The 20,156-nt window shown below is 44.2% G+C and overlaps 1 protein-coding gene across 1 annotated transcript in view; it reads right to left on the bottom strand.

The window, feature by feature from the left end:
- LOC112214747 (regulator of G-protein signaling 12) overlaps nucleotides 1–20,156 on the bottom strand; it is an 82,170-nt gene that overhangs the window by 20,217 nt on the left and 41,797 nt on the right. The window contains exons 4-11 of the mRNA XM_024373737.2: nucleotides 9,893–9,914; nucleotides 7,969–8,141; nucleotides 3,925–4,017; nucleotides 3,495–3,638; nucleotides 2,932–3,111; nucleotides 2,424–2,577; nucleotides 1,478–1,575; nucleotides 504–701 (exon numbers count right to left, since the gene is read on the bottom strand). Coding sequence (XP_024229505.1) covers nucleotides 504–701; nucleotides 1,478–1,575; nucleotides 2,424–2,577; nucleotides 2,932–3,111; nucleotides 3,495–3,638; nucleotides 3,925–4,017; nucleotides 7,969–8,141; nucleotides 9,893–9,914 — 1,062 coding nt within the window. The remainder of the gene's footprint in view (nucleotides 1–503; nucleotides 702–1,477; nucleotides 1,576–2,423; nucleotides 2,578–2,931; nucleotides 3,112–3,494; nucleotides 3,639–3,924; nucleotides 4,018–7,968; nucleotides 8,142–9,892; nucleotides 9,915–20,156) is intronic.

Genomic DNA, 20,156 nt, shown 5'->3' with positions numbered 1-20,156 from the left:
GTTGTATTATGCTTTGAAACAACATCCACAAGGACCATATTTTACACTCAATTTCAACCTGTTGTTGAACCTCTTTCTTCAACTTGATCAATCACAGTGAGGTGAGTTTTAAAAGCACAATACTGTTTTGATAAGTATTTGATGTGAATTTCAATTGTGTTTGCATTGATGTCAGAGTGGTTAGAGGGACAATAGAGCCCTGAGTTCCAGGCCACGTGGAATTTTACTGATGTCATGACTCATAACTGCCAGTGTGGTAGTAATATGCTCACTGCAACGACCCTACCAGTAACGCCAAGCACTGCTTTTTAAATAGAAAAATCTTTCTTTTGGGCCAAATTTGAGCAAATTCTAAAATTGTGATTAATAATGCCATTAACTCGATTCATTATTTTAATCGTTTGACAGCCCTACTTAATACATCAATGAATCTGGATAATGTCACTCTAAATCCACATTGAGATGCACAGTAACTGTGCTAAGAATCAGTGTGCTTCCCTCACCTTCTCTCCTCCCACCAGGAAGAGGTCGACAGCGACCATATTGATGCAGAGTTTCTGACAGAGGACCCGGAGCACCTCCCTGATGGTGGCTCCCGACCGCAGGGTCACAGAGGAGCACGAGCCATCCGGCAAGGTCACATTGCAGTGCTTGGCGGAGGACACCCTGTCCCACACCGGCACTGAGTGACGATTGTCCCCCTACACAGGACAAACCATAGTCAGAGAGAACTCCATAGAAGCAAGAGAGAGGACCAAGAGTTAAAAACAGCAACAATGTCTCTATGTCTTGTATTGTATGTAGTGTTTAATGTTCGTCCTATCTGCAAACCAAATTTCCTTATGGGGTAAAAAAAAAATACATTGAACGTCTGAACCTTTAAATGAACCCCCATTAAGTCTGTCACGCCCTGACCTTAGTTTTCTATGTTTTATGTATTATTTTGGTCAGGTCAGGGTGTGACGAGGGTGGGTATGCTTGTTTGCCCTGTCTAGGTTTTTTTGTATATCTAGGGGTGTTTGTTAGTCTAGGTTTATTATAGGTCTATGGTGGCCTGAATTGGTTCCCAATCAGAGATAGTAGTTTATCGTTGTCTCTGATTGGGGATCCTATTTAGGTTGCCATTTTTCATTTTGGTTTTGTGGGTTATTGTCTATGTGTAGTTGCCTGTCAGCACTAGTGTTATATAGCATCACGTTAGTTTGTTTAGTGTTTTTCCTTCATTAAAAGAAGAATGTATGCTTATCACGCTGCGCCTTGGTCTCATCGTTATGACGAACGTGACGAAGTCATATGTTTCATATAACACCTGTCATAACCATTTTGACAGCGGCATACCCAAGCCAAGAGGACTTTCAGGCAACATGCCACAAAACTAAACAGAGTCGTGATCTGTATAATGTCTGCTTCTACTACAGAGCTATCTTGGTTCAGTGTTGCCATGGCGACCTGGCCTGGCCGTCCATGCGGATGTTACCTCGATCTTGCCCGCTGAACAGGAAGTGGCCAGCTCTAGACTGGCACCTGAGGACAAGGAGCCCTGTGATTCCCTCCGACCGTTGCTGCTCCAGGAATCTACCCAACACAGGAAGGCCAGGGAGGTCAGAGGTCACAGTTAGGAATTCATTCCACATATACACAGAAAACGTACCAGTATTGCGATTTATTTTTTCCATGCAAAAAATGAGAACAAGAAGCAGACAACTATTTGTTCCTTTAAAAACCAACTATATGTACAATATTGTGTGCTATAGCTCGGGAAATAAATACATGCGACTCTGGATGACAACATAATGATGTTTGTTTCCAACATTAGGTCTGTTTACCTTTGTGGGTTTTTTCGCTGCCACGATACAAACTAGTAGCGCAATACTGGTATCATCCCACCCCCACTTACTATCCATGCATCATCACAACACAGCAACACATAAAAGACAAGCTACTATCCATGCATCATCGCAACACATAAAAGACAAGCTACTATCCATGCATCATCACAACACAGAAAAGACAAGCTATTATCCATGCATCATCACAACACAGCTACACATAAGACAAGCTACTATCCATGCATCATCACAACACAGCTACACATAAAAGACAAGCATCAACACAACTACATATAAAAGACAAGCTACTATCAAGGGAAAACATTTGTGTAACATCACCAATGACATAAATCAGATGAAGCTCAAAACACCATTTGAAATGCTGCTTCAAGAGTTCACCTTTCATCATAATGAATTTATAGCATGCAGTGCTGTGCTGTGTATTGCCTGACCAAAGAACATAATGCATGCCAGAAAGCTTCATGTCAATATTGAAACCATACACAAGAAGTTCCCTCACAGGAAAAAAACGTTATTTGAATTGAATACATAAGATTAACTCCTTGTGACATTCTATGACTGAGAATTGCTGACCGAGGTTGATTTCTCCAATGTCCTTTTTCTTGGGTCCCTTTCCGAAGCTCCGGTTCCGGGACCAAGAAAAGAAGGTGCCCCGTTTCTTATGCTCATCATGCTCGTCTCCGGGGTCCTCATTGAGTGACCTTCCTGACCTCTGCTTCCTTGCCTCCTATTGGTCAACAAAACAACTAGGTCAAACAACATGTCTAACACCTGGGTTGTATACATTAGTGCACAACGTAGCAAACCGTTTTGCTATTGAGAACATTTAGGGAAAAAGGAAATTGCAATGGAAAATGTGTTTCTTATTGGACAAGTTCAGGTAGTCCCCTTTGGTCTGTTTTCTTCCATTTGGTATCTAGTGAATATGACCCTGATGTTTTGAAGGTTAACAAACACCTATACTGGCTACAACACAAAATGTGCATCCCACAGGCGAATGACACAAACATCTGCGATGGTTACTAAGACAATAGCAGATACTATTTTGGCTGTTAAGGTTACTTTAGTACAAGGCGAGTACCTTAATGGGCGTGGAGAGGGAGAGGGAGGAGCTGGCGCTGTGCTTGGAGGGGGCGGGGCTACAAGGGATCTGGTAGGGGTCAGGTAAAGGTCGTCCCTCCACCTCGGCCAGCATGCACTCCTGATACAGGCCAGACTTGAGGAACCTGGAGTAGCTGTCAAACTTCATCAGGTTGAAGATCTACAGACAAAATGGGGAAAGGAAAGGGACTGGTGTTACAAAGGGTCACAATCAGTTATGACATGTGTTATGACATATGTGGTAATAGCTATGATTAAGTCATGTTTGTAACAACATTGGACTGATCTACACTGACGTTGTACAGGCCTGTGAGTTTGTGGGGGTGTGTGCCAGTTTGTGTTTGACCTTGGTAAAGCACAATAGCCATTTTGGAAACAGGCAGATGACACTGAATAATAAAAATTGTTCCAGCAGTGCTGCCCCGGCAGTTGACACTGTGCTGCTCCCAGCCTTATGTGTGTGTGTATAAGGGAGGGTTGACAAAGTATATTATTATTTATTCAACAACATAACATAGAGTAGTAGGCAGTTGGTCCTCTCACTTGTAATTGCTGAGCCTTGAACATGTTTGGACATGGGGAGGTGAGGACGTCGTCGGCCAGTTGGGCCTGACTGTCGATGTTGACCGGCGTGGTGGCTTTACTGGACAGGAAGCTGTTGTAGATCTCCCCTGCCCTCTGGGATAGCTGGAGAGGAATATGTTTTAAAAACACACACACAACTATGACATAACTTAGTCCATTGTTATGAAGGGGACTGATTCTGGTGTTTTACACACAGATCCTCACTCAGCCACACAAGTTGCTGCACAACCAGCACTTCTAAAGGCACCAAGGAATTGTCTGTCGAGACACACAGACATGTCCAGTATATTGAGGGCTCTTTTTTAATCAATCCATGACATCCAAAGCCTATGGACTAGATAGGAAAGTATGGTTTGGTCTTGGTGATGTGTACAAGGAAGAACCTTACCTGCTTTTTGTCCGTTGCAGGTATATGACTGAAGTATTCGCAGCCCTGCCAGAACAAGATATTCTCCTCACTGAATTCCTTCTTGAGGAATTCCTGTGGAGACACAAACAACAGCTTTATCATACCTGCAGTAAGCCTGAAGTGTCCGGGTCCAGTGTTGATTGGCTATTGATGGATTCTGGGTTCTAACGCCTAAACTTGAAATAGAGTTAATTATCAGGTATCCTATTGAAATATTGAGTGCTATGGTTTAGATGGTCTACACCAGAAGTGGATGGTTATCTGTAGGAGGAAGGTGGGTGCAATTAAGCTTGGAATTGTCACGCCTTGGTCTTAGTATTTTGTGTTTTCTTTAATTATTTGTTCAGGCCAGGGTGTGACATGGGTTTATTGTGTTGTCGTATTGGGGTTTTTGTAGGCATTGGAATTGTGGCTGATTAGGGGTGTGTCTAGCATAGGCTTGGCTGCCTGAGGCGGTTCTCAATCAGAGTCAGGTGATTCTCATTGTCTCTGATTGGGAACCATATTTAGGTAGCCTGGGTTTCACTGTGTATTTTGTGGGTGATTGTTCCTGTCTCTGTGTAGTGTTCACCAGATAGGCTGTAATTAGGTTTTCACGTTTTGTTTGTTGTTTTGTATTTATTTAGTTATTTCATGTATCGCTATTTTTTCATTAAAGAACATGGGTAACCACCACGCTGCATTTTGGTCCGACTCTCCTTCAACAGACGAACGCCGTTACAGAATCACCCACCACACCCGGACCGAGCGGCGTGGTAACAGGCAGCGACAGCAGGAGCAGCGAAAGGAGAAATGGACATGGGAAGACGTGTTGGATGGCAAAGGTTGTTACACTTGGGAGGAGATACTGGCCGGAAGAGATCGCCTCCCATGGGAACAGGTGGAGGCACTTAGGAGAGCAGAGGCAGCCGGAGATAAGAGCCGACGATACGAGGGAACACGGTTGGCAAGGAAGCCCGAAAAGCAGCCCCAAAAATGTATTGGGTGGGGGCTCAGGGAGAGAGTGGCAGAGTCAGGAATCAGACCTGAGCCAACTCTCCCTGTTAATCGTGAGGAGCAGCGATCAAAGGACTTCTGGACTTGGGAAGAGAGATTGGACGGAAAAGGACCCTGGGCACAGCCTGGTGAATATCGACGCCCCAAAGAAGAACTGGAGGCGGCGAGAGCGGAGAGGCGCTGGTATGAAGAGGCAGCACGGCGACGCGGATGGAAGCCTGAGAGTCACCCCCAAAAATGTATTGGGGGGGTGGCTCACAGGGAGTATGGCGATGCCAGGTAAGAGACCTGCGCAAACTCCCTGTGCTTACCGGGGGGCTAAAGAGACCGGGCAGGCACCGTGTTATGCTAGTGAGCGCACGGTGTCTCCAGTGCGGGTGCATAGCCCGGTACGATACATACCAGCTCTTCGTATTAGCCGGGCTAGAGTGGGCATCGAGCCAAGTAAAGTTGGGCAGGCTTGGTGCTCAAGAGCTCCAGTGCGCCTGCACAGTCCGGTCTATCCAGAGCCACCTCCACACACCAGTCCTCCGGTAGCAGCTCCCCGCACCAGGCTTCCTGTGTGTGTCCTCGATCCAGTACTACCAGTTCCAGCACCACGCACCAGGCCTTCAGTGCGCCTCGCCTGTTCAGCACAGCCAGAGCCATCCTTCTCTCTAGCGCTGTCGGAGCCTCCCGCCTGTTCAGCGCAGCCAGTGTTTTCCTCCTCTCCTGCGCTGTCGGAGTCTCCCGCCTGTTCAGCGCTTCCAGAGCCTTCCTCCTCTACAGCGCTGCCGGAGCCTCCTGCCTGTTCAACGCAGCCTGAGCTGCCAGTCTGCATAGAGCTGCCAGTCTGCATAGAGCTGCCAGTCTGCATAGAGCAGCCAGAGCCACCAGTCTGCATGGAGCTGCCAGTCTGCATGGAGCTGCCAGTCTGCATAGAGCAGCCAGAGCTGCCAGTCTACATGGAGCAGCCAGAGCTGTCAGCCTGCATGGAGCAGCCTGAGCTGTCAGTCTGCATGGAGCAGCCAGAGATGCCAGTCTGCATGGAGCAGCCTGAGCTGTCAGTCTGCATGGAGCAGCCTGAGATGTCAGTCTGCATGGAGCGGCCAGAGCTGTCAGTCTGCATGGAGCAGCCAGAGCTGCCAGGTTGCATGGAGCAGCCAGAGCTGCCAGTCTGCATAGAGCTGTCAGTCTACATGGAGCAGCCAGAGCTGTCAGCCTGCATGGAGCAGCCTGAGCTGTCAGTCTGCATGGAGCAGCCAGAGATGTCAGTCTGCACAAAGCTACCAGTCTGCATGGAGAAGCCAGAGCTGCCAGTCTGCATGGAGAAGCCAGAGCAGCTAGATCCGCCAGTCAGCCATGATCTTCCAGATTGGCCAGTCAACCAGACTCTTCCAGATCTGCCAGTCAACCAGACTCTTCCAGATCCGCCAGCCAGCCAGGATCTGCCGGAGCCAACTACCTGCCTGAGCTTAATCTCAGTACTGGGCTTCCCCTCAGTACTGGGCTTCCCCTCAGTCCCGGGCTGCCCCTCAGTCCCGGGCTGCCCCTCAGTCCCGAGCTTCCCCTCAGTCCCGAGCTTCCCCTCAGTCCCGAGCTGCCCCTCAGTCCAGTGGGGTTCTGGGTGAGGACTACGAGGTCATGGTCGGCGGCGAGGGTGGACTATCCCAGGACGCAAGGGGGAGGAACTAAGGCATTTATGGAGTGGGGTCCACGTCCCGAGCCGGAGCCGCCACCATGGACAGACGCCCACCCGGACCCTCCCTATGGTTTTGAGGTGCGTCCGGGAGTCCGCACCTTGGGGGGGGGTTCTGTCACGCCTTGGTCTTAGTATTTTGTGTTTTCTTTAATTATTTGTTCAGGCCAGGGTGTGACATGGGTTTATTGTGTTGTCGTATTGGGGTTTTTGTAGGCATTGGAATTGTGGCTGATTAGGGGTGTGTCTAGCATAGGCTTGGCTGCCTGAGGCGGTTCTCAATCAGAGTCAGGTGATTCTCGTTGTCTCTGATTGGGAACCATATTTAGGTAGCCTGGGTTTCACTGTGTATTTTGTGGGTGATTGTTCCTGTCTCTGTGTAGTGTTCACCAGATAGGCTGTAATTAGGTTTTCACGTTTCGTTTGTTGTTTTGTATTTATTTATTTATTTCATGTATCGCTATTTTTTCATTAAAGAACATGAGTAACCACCACGCTTCATTTTGGTCCGACTCTCCTTCAACAGACGAACGCCGTTACAGGAATGTACTGAGTGTAGGGAAAACGATCATATGTGGCAGGCATTGATCAGGTGAGAGAGTCATGGATTAGTGATGAAGGGGGTTTAGGTCAGTTCAGGTCACGTTAATGGAGAAGGAAAAGTTTATTGCCTGTATCACTTTGTATCTTTATTGCTAGGCAGGATACTATGTTTAGCGAGAAGGAAGAGACTCCATCCAAAGTGGGGTACATATACCACCACTATTGTAAACATGTTTTTGTCGGTTCAGCTGTTCGATCCTTTGGGAAGAATAAACTTAGTTTAAGCTTTCATAGTGTCCGTCGAGTTCTTACTCTGATAATTAGAACCTAACACTATATAGTTGACTATTGCTTCTATTCCATAAGAAGAGAATGGTGTAACGCCTTCAAACTCAACTCTGGACCTCGAAGTCAGTTCCACTGCGCTTTTTCATTGTTGCCCTCTAATCAGGAACCGATTTAGACCTGGGACACCAGGTGGCGGAAATGAATTATCAGGTAGAACAAAAAACCAGCAGGCACCGGACCTCGTAGGGTAAGAGTTGAATACCCCTGTATGTCTGAGGTAGCTTCACATTGATTTCATCATACAGAATGGAGAATGAGATAGAACTGTAACATCACGTAACATGCAAACTAAAACATAATTTTGGACGTCTGAGGAAGACGAGTATAGATTTCATCAAACAGAATAGAGAATGAGGAAGATAATGGACTGTTGAGTTTGTTGGGTTTCAGATCACATAACTAAACTAACAGTGAACTAAAATAAAACTCAATTTCCCAGAGTTCTTTACAGTACATACTGAGAAGTAGCGGACGCCAATGGGGTCCTGGAGCAGGCGCTCGAAGCAGGCGGCCCAGCTGGCCACCCGGCGCTCTGACAGCCTCCTGTGGCTGCCGGCGCCGGGCAGACTGCCATTGCTGTTCAGACTGCTCTGGCTGCAGCAGCCCTGGAGCTGCACACCACCACCATGGTCTGGAGAGAGAGGAAAATGGTAGGGAAAGTGGTTAGGGGACAACGGGGGTAGGGACCAGAACTGTTCTGACAGTGACTGTTCTGACAACAACAGCCTTAAAGCTGCACCATAGTCTACAGCAGAGAAAAGTTCATTCAGGGACTCAATTCTAAGCTAGTTCAAAGAGAGGGAAGAAAATGCTATTAGTCCAAAACCACTCAAAAGAAGGGAATAGCTTGGGAACTGTGGAATCTAGAGAAAGAAGCCTATTTTAACAAGTACTTCCAATGACTCAGTTAGTGCCTGCTATCATGGCGGCAGATGCCCATTTCAAAGTCCCACCAACCAGAAAGCAAAATATCAAAAACACAAAAAGGAAGACAGTAAGGTCTGTTACCAAAATGCTCTTGAATGGTCAATGTCAGGCAAGAGAAGTGTTCACGATCTGCTTACGGAATTGAGGAATGGAGGAATTTTAAGCCTCTGTTGGGAGCTTTCTGAAAACACTACACAGATGAATCCATAGCCTCCAGCACCAGGGTATCTGATCACTGATAAGCAGGCACAAGCACAGGACAAATAATAATTACATGTAGCCTCTAAATGCTATTGCAAATATTACATGACAACTTGGACACTGAATCATGACTGTTCGTGACTGACTACCTTACAATGTTGTGAGTAATGCCTCGGGATCCAGTCTAACTATAGAAGCTCATGCTTTTGTTAGCCAACTCGCCCAGCTGAATCAGTAGGTGTCAGCAGAGTTGTAAAGGCATAAAACAAGCTGGTTTTTACAAGCCCTCACATCTCCCATTAAAAGACGTAAAATATGTATTCCATTTTCTATTACACAAATCAATTTGTCCCAGACATTTGTTTATAATTTAATTTCAAAACTCTGCCAATTGACCTCAGTGACGTGATATTTGGTTTGGAGTTGACACGATATTTGGTATTTGGTTTGGAATCTTGAGTTTGCCAGCAGAGAGCAAATATGGGGCCTGTGTTGCTTTATAATGGGATGGTTTTCTGGATAAATAGCATAGAGTTTCTTCGCCACATGCTCATTGAAAGAGCTAAGCAGCTCCTCCAAAACCACAGCGCCATCGAACATGGCGTTCAGCAAACATTATTAAACGTCTGTGAAAGGGTAAACCAACAGCAAACACACAATCCCAAACCCTATCCTAAAACAGTGTTTCCCAACACCAGTCCTCCAGTGTCCCGAACTTCACACATTTTTTGTTGCAGCCCCAGACAAGCCCACCTGATTCAACTAATCATCGAGCCCTCAATAAGTGGAATCAGGTGAGTTTGTCTGGGGCCACAACAAAAACGTGTGCTGGTTGGAATACTCAAGGAGTTGGGAAACCCTGTCGTAAAACCCCTGCACAAGAGCCTTTTGTTGAGGTCGTAAATAAATAGGTTGACATCATATTCTGTGAGCCTGTTTAATTCAATAACCTCAGAGTTGCGTGTTGTGGAGAGCTTAATAAACACACAATAAAAAGCAAACATACAGGAAACGGAGAAAGCCACTTTCAAGAAAAAGGCACACAAAAAGTGACTTTTATTGTTCAACAAAAAGGTCCATGGAGGGACAAAACGCCCCATTTGTTGTTTTGGAACACTTTTGTTGAACTCAACTTAAAGCTTATTACTTAGCCTAGTACATACAGGTGCAGGAAGCAAAAATATGTGCTGTGTTCTGTCATCACAGATAAAGTGAATGTAAGAACAAGTGTAATGAAAAGAGAAATGTACTCACCACCTTCTGAGGAAGCAGCCGACTGAAAGACAACAAAAAGAGACATGAGTGAGAAGATGCCGTCATGACCTCCTCCTGCTCCGAGGCAAGGAACCACTGGAGCCTGAGCACAGAATGTCTCTCTCAGTGTGTGTGTGTGCGTGTGTGTGTGTGTGTGTGTGTGTGTGTGGCTATTAATGTGGGATGTGGGTGGATCCAGCCCAGGGCCTCTGCCACACACACACACACAGCTGTTCACACCTCAAGAATGGGTCCCACTTCTCACCACACACACACTCACTACCTATGACTCACATGCTTTGGACACACAAAAACACACTCGGAGATGCACACTCTTCTCACACACACGCACACACACACACACACACACACACACACACACACACACACACACACACACACACACACACACACACACACACACACACACACACACACACACACACACACACACACACACACACACACACACACACACAAGTCTGGTCAGGTCTAGTCTGGTCAGACTAGAAGTCATCATGAGGAGCCACTTAAGCGGCCGTTGCTTGCACTAATAGGCCACTTTTCACATGCTAATTCTGGGGCTGAGTGGGCAATGAAAGTCTATACAAGACTATAAGCCATGGAGTGATCAGCAATTCTGACAAGCATCTTTGGAAAGAGAAAAAAATAATAATCACAAAGCCCAGGTGTACCCATTATGCCGATTCTGTTGCAAAACGTTTTGTCTGTTTACTCCAAACGGAAAATGCAAGCAAGAGTTTCTATTGGACAAATTCAAGTAGGTCCCTCCCTGTTTGTTTCCGTCTGGTTCTTAAACAGTAAACGGTTTCCGTAATGAATACACCCTCGTGGAATTTCATTACTGGCATATTTATTAGCGAAATGGTCTCTTCTCTTCACAAGAATAGGTTGATTTTATGCAGCAGCTACAAATGTTTACTTAGCAAACAATTTGAAGACATTGCTGGTGAGAGAATGGCAGAAAACCAGGGATATCTGTTGGTTTAGTAAGGCTAAAATAAAGGTTTACAGCTGAAAGGCAAATATTTTCAAATGCAGCAGAAGAAATGAGTAGAGCATCGTTCAGCTTTGTCCAAGAACACACTATTAATCAGTGTGTTGGAGGATTCATTTAGAAAGAGAGACTGATTTCCTACGAGGTTATGAGAAGCCACTTCAGTGTGAACATGCTGGTAGATACAGTCACCTCCATAATGATTGGCACCCTTGGTAAAGATGAGCAAAAAATACTCTATATAATAAATTATACAAATACTGAGCTGTATTGTATGCTCAAAACAATTGAGAAATTCAATATTTCATAATAATACAATTGCTCAGTGAAAGAGATTTTGTTTAACAAGTCATTTCAAAATATCTCTAAAAGGGATAACGATGCAGCCTTTTTCTAAAATGTAAACATTTGATTGGAGAACACATTGGGAGGGATCTTTGACCATTCCTGCATACAGAATCTTTCCAGGTCCTTGATATCCGTTGTTTGCTCTTATGGACTGCCCTCTTCAATTCAAATCACTCCGGTTTAAGTCCGGAGACTTAACAAGGCCCCCAGGCCATTGCAAAATGTTGTACTTGGGGTTATTGTCTTGCTGGCCAAGTTTCAGCCTCCTGCCAGAGGCAACCAAGTTTTTGGCTAAATTGTCCTGTTACTTGGTAAAGTTCATGATGCCGTTGACCTTTAACAAGGGCCCCAGGACCAGTGGAAGCAAATAGCCCCATAACATCAAAGATCCACCACCATATTTTACCATAGGTACAAGGTACTTTTCTGTCCACTGGATATGTCTAGACAAGGCACTTCCAACCAGGCTAATGCTTGAGATAAATCATATAGATGGCGCCGGAAGAAATGGCAGTCGTCTTATGGGCGCCTAACCAATTGTGCTATTATGTGTTTTTTGTCACGTTATTTGTAACTTATTTTGTACATGATGTTTCTGCAACCGTATCTTACGGCAAAAAAGAGCTTCTGGACATCAGGACAGTGATCACTCACCTCGGATTAGACAAAGATTGTTTCTTCAACAAGCAGGACACACAGGCTGTACTTCAGACACCTGACAAGGCCGAAATCCCCGTCATTGGCAAGCGAAAGAGACGCAGGTATAGAGGACACAGGGCGGGTGCCTCGTAAGGATCCGCTGACGGTGAGTGGGAAATCTGTCCTTACCATCAATATTACTTGCCAACGTACAATATTTGGCCAATAAATTAGACGAGGTACGATCACGAATACCCTACCAATGGGTCATCAAAAACTGTAATATCTTGTGTTTCACCGAATTATGGCTGAATGACGACATGGAAAACATTCAGCTGGCGGAAACAACAGCTTGTGCACGAAATCTATGGAAGTCTCTAGATTTTGCTTACGTATCTTATGATAAGCTGTAGACCACACTATTTGCCAAGAGAGTTTTCATACATTTTTTGTGGATGTTGATTTACCACCACAGATGGATGCTGGCACTAAGACCGCACTCAGTCAGCTGTATAAGGAAATAAGCAAACAGGAAACCACACACCCAGATGCGGCGCTCCTAGTGGCCGGGGACTTTAATGCAGGGAAACTTCAATCAGTTTTACCTAATTTATATTATCATGTTAAATGCGCAACCAGAGGGAAAAAAATCTAGATCACCTTTACTCCACACACAAAGACGCGTACAAAGCTCTCCCTCGCCCTCCATTTGGAAAATCTGATCATAATTCTATCCTCCTGATTCCTGTATACAAGCAAAAAATTAAAGCAGGAAGCACCAATGACTCGGTCTATAAAAAAAGTGGTCAGATGAAGCAGATGCTAAACTACAGGACTGTTTTGCTAGCACAGACTGGAAAATGTTCCGGGATTCTTCCGATGGCATTGAGGAGTACACCTCATCAGTCACTGGCTTTAACAATAAGTGCATTGAGGATGTCATCCCCACAGTAACTGTACGTACATACCAAAACCAGAAGCCATGGATTACAGGCAACATTTGCACTGAGCTAAAGGGTAGAGCTGCCACTTTCAAGGTGCGGGACTCTAACCTGGAAGCTTATAAGAAATCCTGCTATGCCCTCCGACGAACCATCAAACAGGCAACCCGCCAATACAGGACTAAGATTGAATCGTACTACACCGGCTCAGACGCACATTGGATGTGGCAGAGCCTGCAAACTATTACAGACTACAAAGGGAAGCACAGCCGCGAGCTGCCCAGTGACACGAGCCTACCAGACGAGCTAAATCACTTCTATGCTCGTTTTGAATCAAGCAACACTGAGGCTTGCATGAGAGCATCAGCTGTTCCGAACTACTGTTTGATCACGCTCTCCGTAGCCAACGTGAGTAAGACTTTTAAACAGGTCAACATTCACAAGGTCACTAGGATGTGTGATCAAAGCATGTGCTGACCAACTGGCAGGTGTCTTCACTGACATGTCCCTGATTGAGTCTGTAATACCAACATGCTTCAAGCAGACCACCATAGTCCCTGTGCCCAAGAACACTAATGTAACCTGCCTAAATGACTACGGACCCGTAGCACTCACGTCTGTAGCCATGAAGTGCATTGAAAGGCTGGTTATGGCTCACGTTAACATCATTATCCGGGAATCCCTAGACCCACTCTAATTTGTATACCGCTCAAAAAGATCCACAGATGATGCAATCTCTATTGCACTCCACACTGCCATCTCCCACTTGGACAAAAGGAACACCACGCGAAAATGCTATTCATTGACGATAGCTTAGCGTTCAACACCATAGTGCCCTCAAAGCTCATCACTAAGCTAAGGATCCTGGGACTAAACAACTCCCTCAGCAACTGGATCCTGAACTTCCTAACGGGCCGCCCCCAGGTGGTGAGGGTAGGTAGCAACACATCTGCCACGCTGATCCTCAACACTGGAGCCCCTCAGGGGTGCATGGTCAGTCCCCTCCTGTACTCCCTGTTCACCAACGACTGCATGGCCAGGCATGACTCCAACACCATCATTAAATTTGCAGACGACACAACAGTGGTAGGCCTGATCACCGACAATGACGAGACAGCCTATAGGGAGGAGTTCAGAGACCTGGCCGGATAGTGCCAGAAAAACAACCTATCCCTCAACATAATCAAGACAAAGGAGATGATTGTGGACTACGGGAAAAGGAGGACCAAGCACACCCCCATTCTCATCGACAGGGCTGTAGTGGAGCAAGTTGAGAGCTTCAAGTTCCTTGGTGTCCACATCACCAACAAACTATCATGGTCCAAACACACCAAGACAGTCGTGAAGAGGGCACGACAAAACCTATTCCACCTCAGGAGACTGAAAAGATTTGGCATGGGTCCTCAGATCCTTAAAAGGTTCTACAGCTGCAACATCAAGAGCATCCTGACTAGTTGCATCATTGCCTGGTACGGCAACTGCTCGGCCTCCGACCGCAAGTCACTACAGAGGGTAGTGCGTACAGCGGTGTCAGAGGAAGGCCCTAACAATTGTCAAAGACCCCAGCCACCCAAGTCATAGACTGTTCTCTCTGCTACCGCATGGCTAGCGGTACCGGGGCGCCAAGTCTAGGACCAAAAGGCTTCTCAACAGCTTTTACCCCAAGCCATAAGACTCATGAACAGGTAATCAAATGGCTACCCATTGTGTATCACCACCCCCCCAGCATCCCCTCTTTTACGCTGCTTCTAGTCTCTGTTTATCATCTATGCATAGTCACTTTAACTATACATTCATGTACATATTAACTCAATTAGCCCGACTAACCGGTGACCCGGACATTGGCTACCCGGACTATTTGCATTGTCTCCCGCCACCCCCCACCTGCCAACACCCTCTTTTACGCTGCTGCTACTCTCTGTTTATCATCTATGCATAATCACTTTAACTATACCTACATGTACATATTACCTCAATTAGCCCAACTGACCAGTAACCCCGCACATTGACTCTGTACCGGTACCACCTGTATATAGCCTCGCTACTGTTATTTTCACTGTCATTTTACAGTTTAAAAAAAAAAAATGTTTACTTATCTATTGTTTACCTAATACGCATTTTTTTACTTAAAAAATGCACTGTTGGTTAGGGCCTGTAAGTAAAGCATTTCACTGTAAGGTCTACTACACCTGTTGTATTCGGCGCACGTGACAAATAAACTTTGATTTGATTTGATCATTTCGGGGACAGAAAAGTATTGCTATGCAAAATTAGGAAAGCTTAATGACAAAAGATTGCATAACAAGAGATAATTTAAATATCTTTGTGGACCTACTATTGGTCACAGCTGGGAGAAGCAATTTATGCATCTAAAATAACATCCTTCATTGATCAATGACTTGAGGAATATGACCAGACACATTTTGTACCCGCCCACTGACTGACTCAGTCTCAGAGTCAGTCAGTGGTAAATAATGTTGAACCATCTGAGGGTTAGGGATCACAGTCATGTGCACCCACTGTGGTCCATTCCATTTTGGGAGTGACAGTGACCATATTTAAACCTTGCAGGGTTTTCCCTCTCTCTCAGAGGCGAAACAAAGGGCAGTCACAAGAACCACAACATCTAGTCTTCACTCAACAACCACAAGGCTGCTGAACCAACCGTATACAGATGGGTCCTAAAAGCCACCTCTTGTGTGGTGGCTAGAACACATACAGCCAGGAGTCAAAGGGAGAGAAGATGAAGGGTTCAATAGAAAACAGAGAGGGGGGTGGGGGGTGGAGAGAGCACCCACTCAACTGTTGCTTCAGTAGATCTGTCAGTTAAAAGTACTAAAAGCACCACCTTTAAATACAGAGTAGTCGCCAGTAACCACATTTTATTCTAAACTACAGACAGCCATCATCTATGATATGACACACGTCTTGGTTAGTTCATAACTCATAAAAAGTCCCTACTGAAACCATGCAATTGGGTCATTCTACGAAAGTGGTTGCTTTCCAGTCCGCCGCATTTAACCACAAAGAAAAACACATTAAAAACGTCAGATAATAACACAAAATATATGTTTTTGTTTTAATTGAAGTGTTTTTGTGTTAATAAAACATATGTAAGTCAGTTCTATTGCAAAAAAAAATGCTTTATATATCATAGCTTGTCCCTCGGGTCAGGAGTCGTGGTTAAGTGACATTTAGAGTTGAAAATACTTTTTTTTTTTACACACTTTAAATGTCATAATACAAAGGAAAATATTATAGTTATTTAGTGGATTACTTAAACTAAAATATTAACTAAATATTATAAATAATTTACAGGGAATACCTCTCAATTTCATGTCCTTCGTGATACCCCATTATAAAAACCACCATAATAAAAACATGCAACATGCTTGCCAGCCTCTTACTGGGTCAAAGGTTCTTCGGAGGTGGGGCTGTTTTGAAAAGCACATGGTGAGTCTGCAATCTCTCTTCTATTAACAGTTTGATGATTAATTTGGTAATTTCATGTGAAGCCTTAAGATGTGTCACCGGTGTTCCACAGTTTACAGTAAAGGGAAAAGGGAATTTGATAAAAATAATTGTGGTTTGAGCTACTATGGCCGCCATCTTTTCATTATCATGAAACTTTTCTGTCTTTGATTATATATTCAAATTAAATAGTCAAATTATATTCTGGAAAGCCTGAATTTTCATCCAAATATGGGTAATACCAGTGATAAAAAGGCTACAGGTTTTTTTTGTATATGTTGTAAAATAGCAAAATATATTTAGCAGGCATGTTGTTAATTAACATTTTTAAGGGGTTGACTATTATCTGACTAAGTATTATTACTTTTTTAAACATAAAAATAAAATAGCTGGTCAAAATGCCACAATTTTCGTAGAACGACCCAGTTATACAGGTGAAAGTTAAGTTCATTGGGCCAGTAACTGAAAAGTTGCTGGTTCGAATCCCCAAGCCGACTAGGTAAAAAATATGCCATTGTGCCCTTGAGCAAGGCACTTAACCCTCATTGTTCCTGTAAGTCGCTCTGGATAAGAGTGTCTGCTAAATGACTCAAATATCAACACAAAATCAGTCACTAGAGTAGAATGACATTTCAAGGCCTTGTGTTGTGTTACATTGATGGGAAAAACAGTTGAGATGTCAGCCATATCCTGTTCTCTAGGATGATGGACTTACCAACCAATCTTTCATTCATGTTGCCTCATAGGAGAGCATAATACAGCACATCTCATCATGACACATCGCGGATCATAGCCAACCAAGTACCTTCCCTCCTAAATCACTATGTGTCATATGAGAAGTGTTTCTGATGAACGATAATTATACATGTCAGATCATGTCAGGTTGCCTTTCACATATGTAGGCTACACTTTACGACACATAATCCATAAAAAAATAGCAGTTTCAACACTCCTTTGATTTATCTCGCCACACCTACGAAAGTTGTCACACTGTTGATTCACGAAACAGAGTGTGTGCGTGCCTGTGTCTCTGTGTGTGTGTGTGTGTGTGTGTGTATGTGTGTGTGTGTATGTGTGTGTGTGTGTGTGTGTGTGTGGTGACTGCCCACAGTGGTTGCTGGAACTACACACACACACCTCTGTGTGTTTTCCAGCTCATTATTTCTTCCACAGCAGTACACCCCTGTGAAGAGATCCAGTGATGGCTGCCCACCTCTGTTGTCTCAACTGCTCTGCTCTCATCCTCTGTTCACACCTCCAGTGACTGGCTCTATCCATGGGTGGCACTAGGCAGCAGGGCCGTAGCTATATATGAGGACTCTGAGGTCAGGACCTCTGTCATTTGTAAAAAAATAAAATAAATAAATCATTAGGAACTCAGTCGGAGTCTCAACTTACTGTTGAGGGTTAAAATAAAAGGTGCAATTTTGAAACTCTGTTGTTCATCAGCTGGTAAATTTGTCTAGTTAGTCTAGACATCTAATCATGGCCCTTACCTCCAGGGGGGCCCACATTGATTTTGTTAGTCATCTCACTCAGATATCATATTAATATGGCATACATCATGGCAAAATGTGTCAAATTACAGGAAATTATATTTTAAAACTGCAGAAATTTCTCCCCACCCCATGGCAAAATGTGTAGAACTGCAGGAATATAGCTATAAAACTGCAACAACAGAAAAAGTTCTGTAAAGCACATTTATTTGTTAACTTTTATTTAATAAAATGCTTTTTCTGCTAACAGATCCCTCTGTACGTATAAAATTATAGTTTTTAATCCCAAGTTGTTGTGGCTAATTGTAGAGCTAATATGTAAATTGATTGAGATGAATGAAGCAAAAGCATCCAATCTGATAATGGCTTGGCAACCAAATCAAGACAAGCGTATAACAGCCATGTGTAATGAACATACAGTTGAAGTCGGAAGTTTACATACACTTAGGTTGGAGTCATTAAAACTCGTTTTTCAACCACTCCACAAATTTCTTGTTAACAAACTATAGTTTTGGCAAGTCGGTTAGGTCATCTACTTTGTGCATGACACAAGTAATTTTTCAACAATCGTTTGCAGACTGTTTCACTTATAATTCAATGTATCACAATTCCAGTGGGTCAGAAGTTTACATACACTAAGTTGATTTTGGCTTTAAACAGCTTGGAAAATTCCAGAAAATTATGTCATGGCTTTAGAAGCTTCTGATAAGTTAATTGACATCATTTGAGTCAATTGGAGGTGTACTTGTGGATCTATTTCTAGGCTTACCTTCATACTCAGTGCCACTTTGCTTGACATCATGGGAAAATAAAGAGAAATCAGCCAAGACCTCAGAAGAAAAATTGGAGACCTCCACAAGTCTGATTCATCCTTGGGAGCAATTTCCAAACGCCTGAAGGTACCGCGTTCATCTGTACAAACAATAGTAGGCAAGTATAAACACCATGGGACCACGCAGCCGTCATCAGGAAGGAGACATGTTCTGTCTCCTAGAGATGAACGTACTTTGGTGCGAAAAGTGCAAATCAATCCCAGAACAACAGCAAAGGACCTTCTGAAGATGCTGGAGGAAACAGGTACAAAAGTATCTATATCCACAGTAAAACAAGTCCTATATCAACATAACCTGAAAGGCTGCTCAGCAAGGAAGAAGCCACTGCTCCAAAACCGCCATAAAAAAGCCAGACTACGGTTTGCAACTGCACATGGGGACAAAGATTGTACTTTTTGGTCTGGTCTGTTGAAAGCATGGGGGTGGCAGCATCATGTTTTGGGGGTGCTTTGCTGCAGGAGGGACTGGTGCACTTCACAAAATAGATGGCATCATGAGGTTGGAAATTTATGTGGATATATTGAAGCAGCATCTCAACACATCAGTCAGGAAGTTAAAGCTTGGTCGCAAATAGGTCTTCCAAATGGACAATGACCCCAAGCGTATTTCCACAGTTGTGGCAAAATGGCTTAAGGACAACAAAGTCAAGGTATTGGAGTGGCCATCACAAAGCCCTGACCTCAATCCTATAGAAAATTTGGGGGCAGAACTGAAAAAGCGTGTGCGAGCAAGGAATGCCTATTAACCTGACTCAGTTACACCAGCTCTGTCAGGAGGAATGGGCCAAAATTCACCCAGAAGCATGTGGAAGGCTACCTGAAACGTTTGACACAAGTTAAACAATTTAAAGGCAATGCTACCAAATACTAATTGAGTGTATGTAAACTTCTGACCCACTGGGAATGTGATAAAATAAATAAAAGCTGAAATAAATCATTCTCTATACTATTATTCTGACATTTCACATTATTAAAATAAAATGGTGATCCTAACTGACCTAAGACAGGGAATTTTTACTAGGATTAAATGTCAGGAAATGTGAAAAAATGAGTTTAAATGTATTTGGCTAAGGTGTATGTAAACTTCCGACTTCAACTGTATCCAGTGAGACAATGTACAACCACAATGATGTTAACACTCAACTTTTCCAATGTAAGCATTAACATATAGCAGCCACAGGCTATGCATACATTTCCAACACAAATGCAGGTTTGTCCGAAACACCACACATTCAACACTGACCCAGGTACCAAACTGTTGCTCAGCTGAGATGTAGCTCAGATCACAGGCCACTGCCACCCAGCTGTAACTCAGTTGGTAGAGCATGGTGCTTGTAACGCCAGCGTGGTGGGTTCGAGTCCCAGGACCACCTGAATGTAAAAATGTATGCACACATGACTGTAAATCACTTCGGATAAAAGAGTCTGCTAAATGGTGTATATTAGATGATGCCTGGCTATTCTTTAAAAGTGCCTTCCTCACCATCTTAAATAAGCATGCCCCGTTCAAAAAATGTAG

Source organism: Oncorhynchus tshawytscha, linkage group LG15 (genome assembly GCF_018296145.1).
Source record: "Oncorhynchus tshawytscha isolate Ot180627B linkage group LG15, Otsh_v2.0, whole genome shotgun sequence".
NCBI lineage: Eukaryota > Metazoa > Chordata > Actinopteri > Salmoniformes > Salmonidae > Oncorhynchus > Oncorhynchus tshawytscha.
Note: the sequence above shows the minus strand (reverse complement) of the source record. Positions and strands in the feature narration are given on the sequence as shown.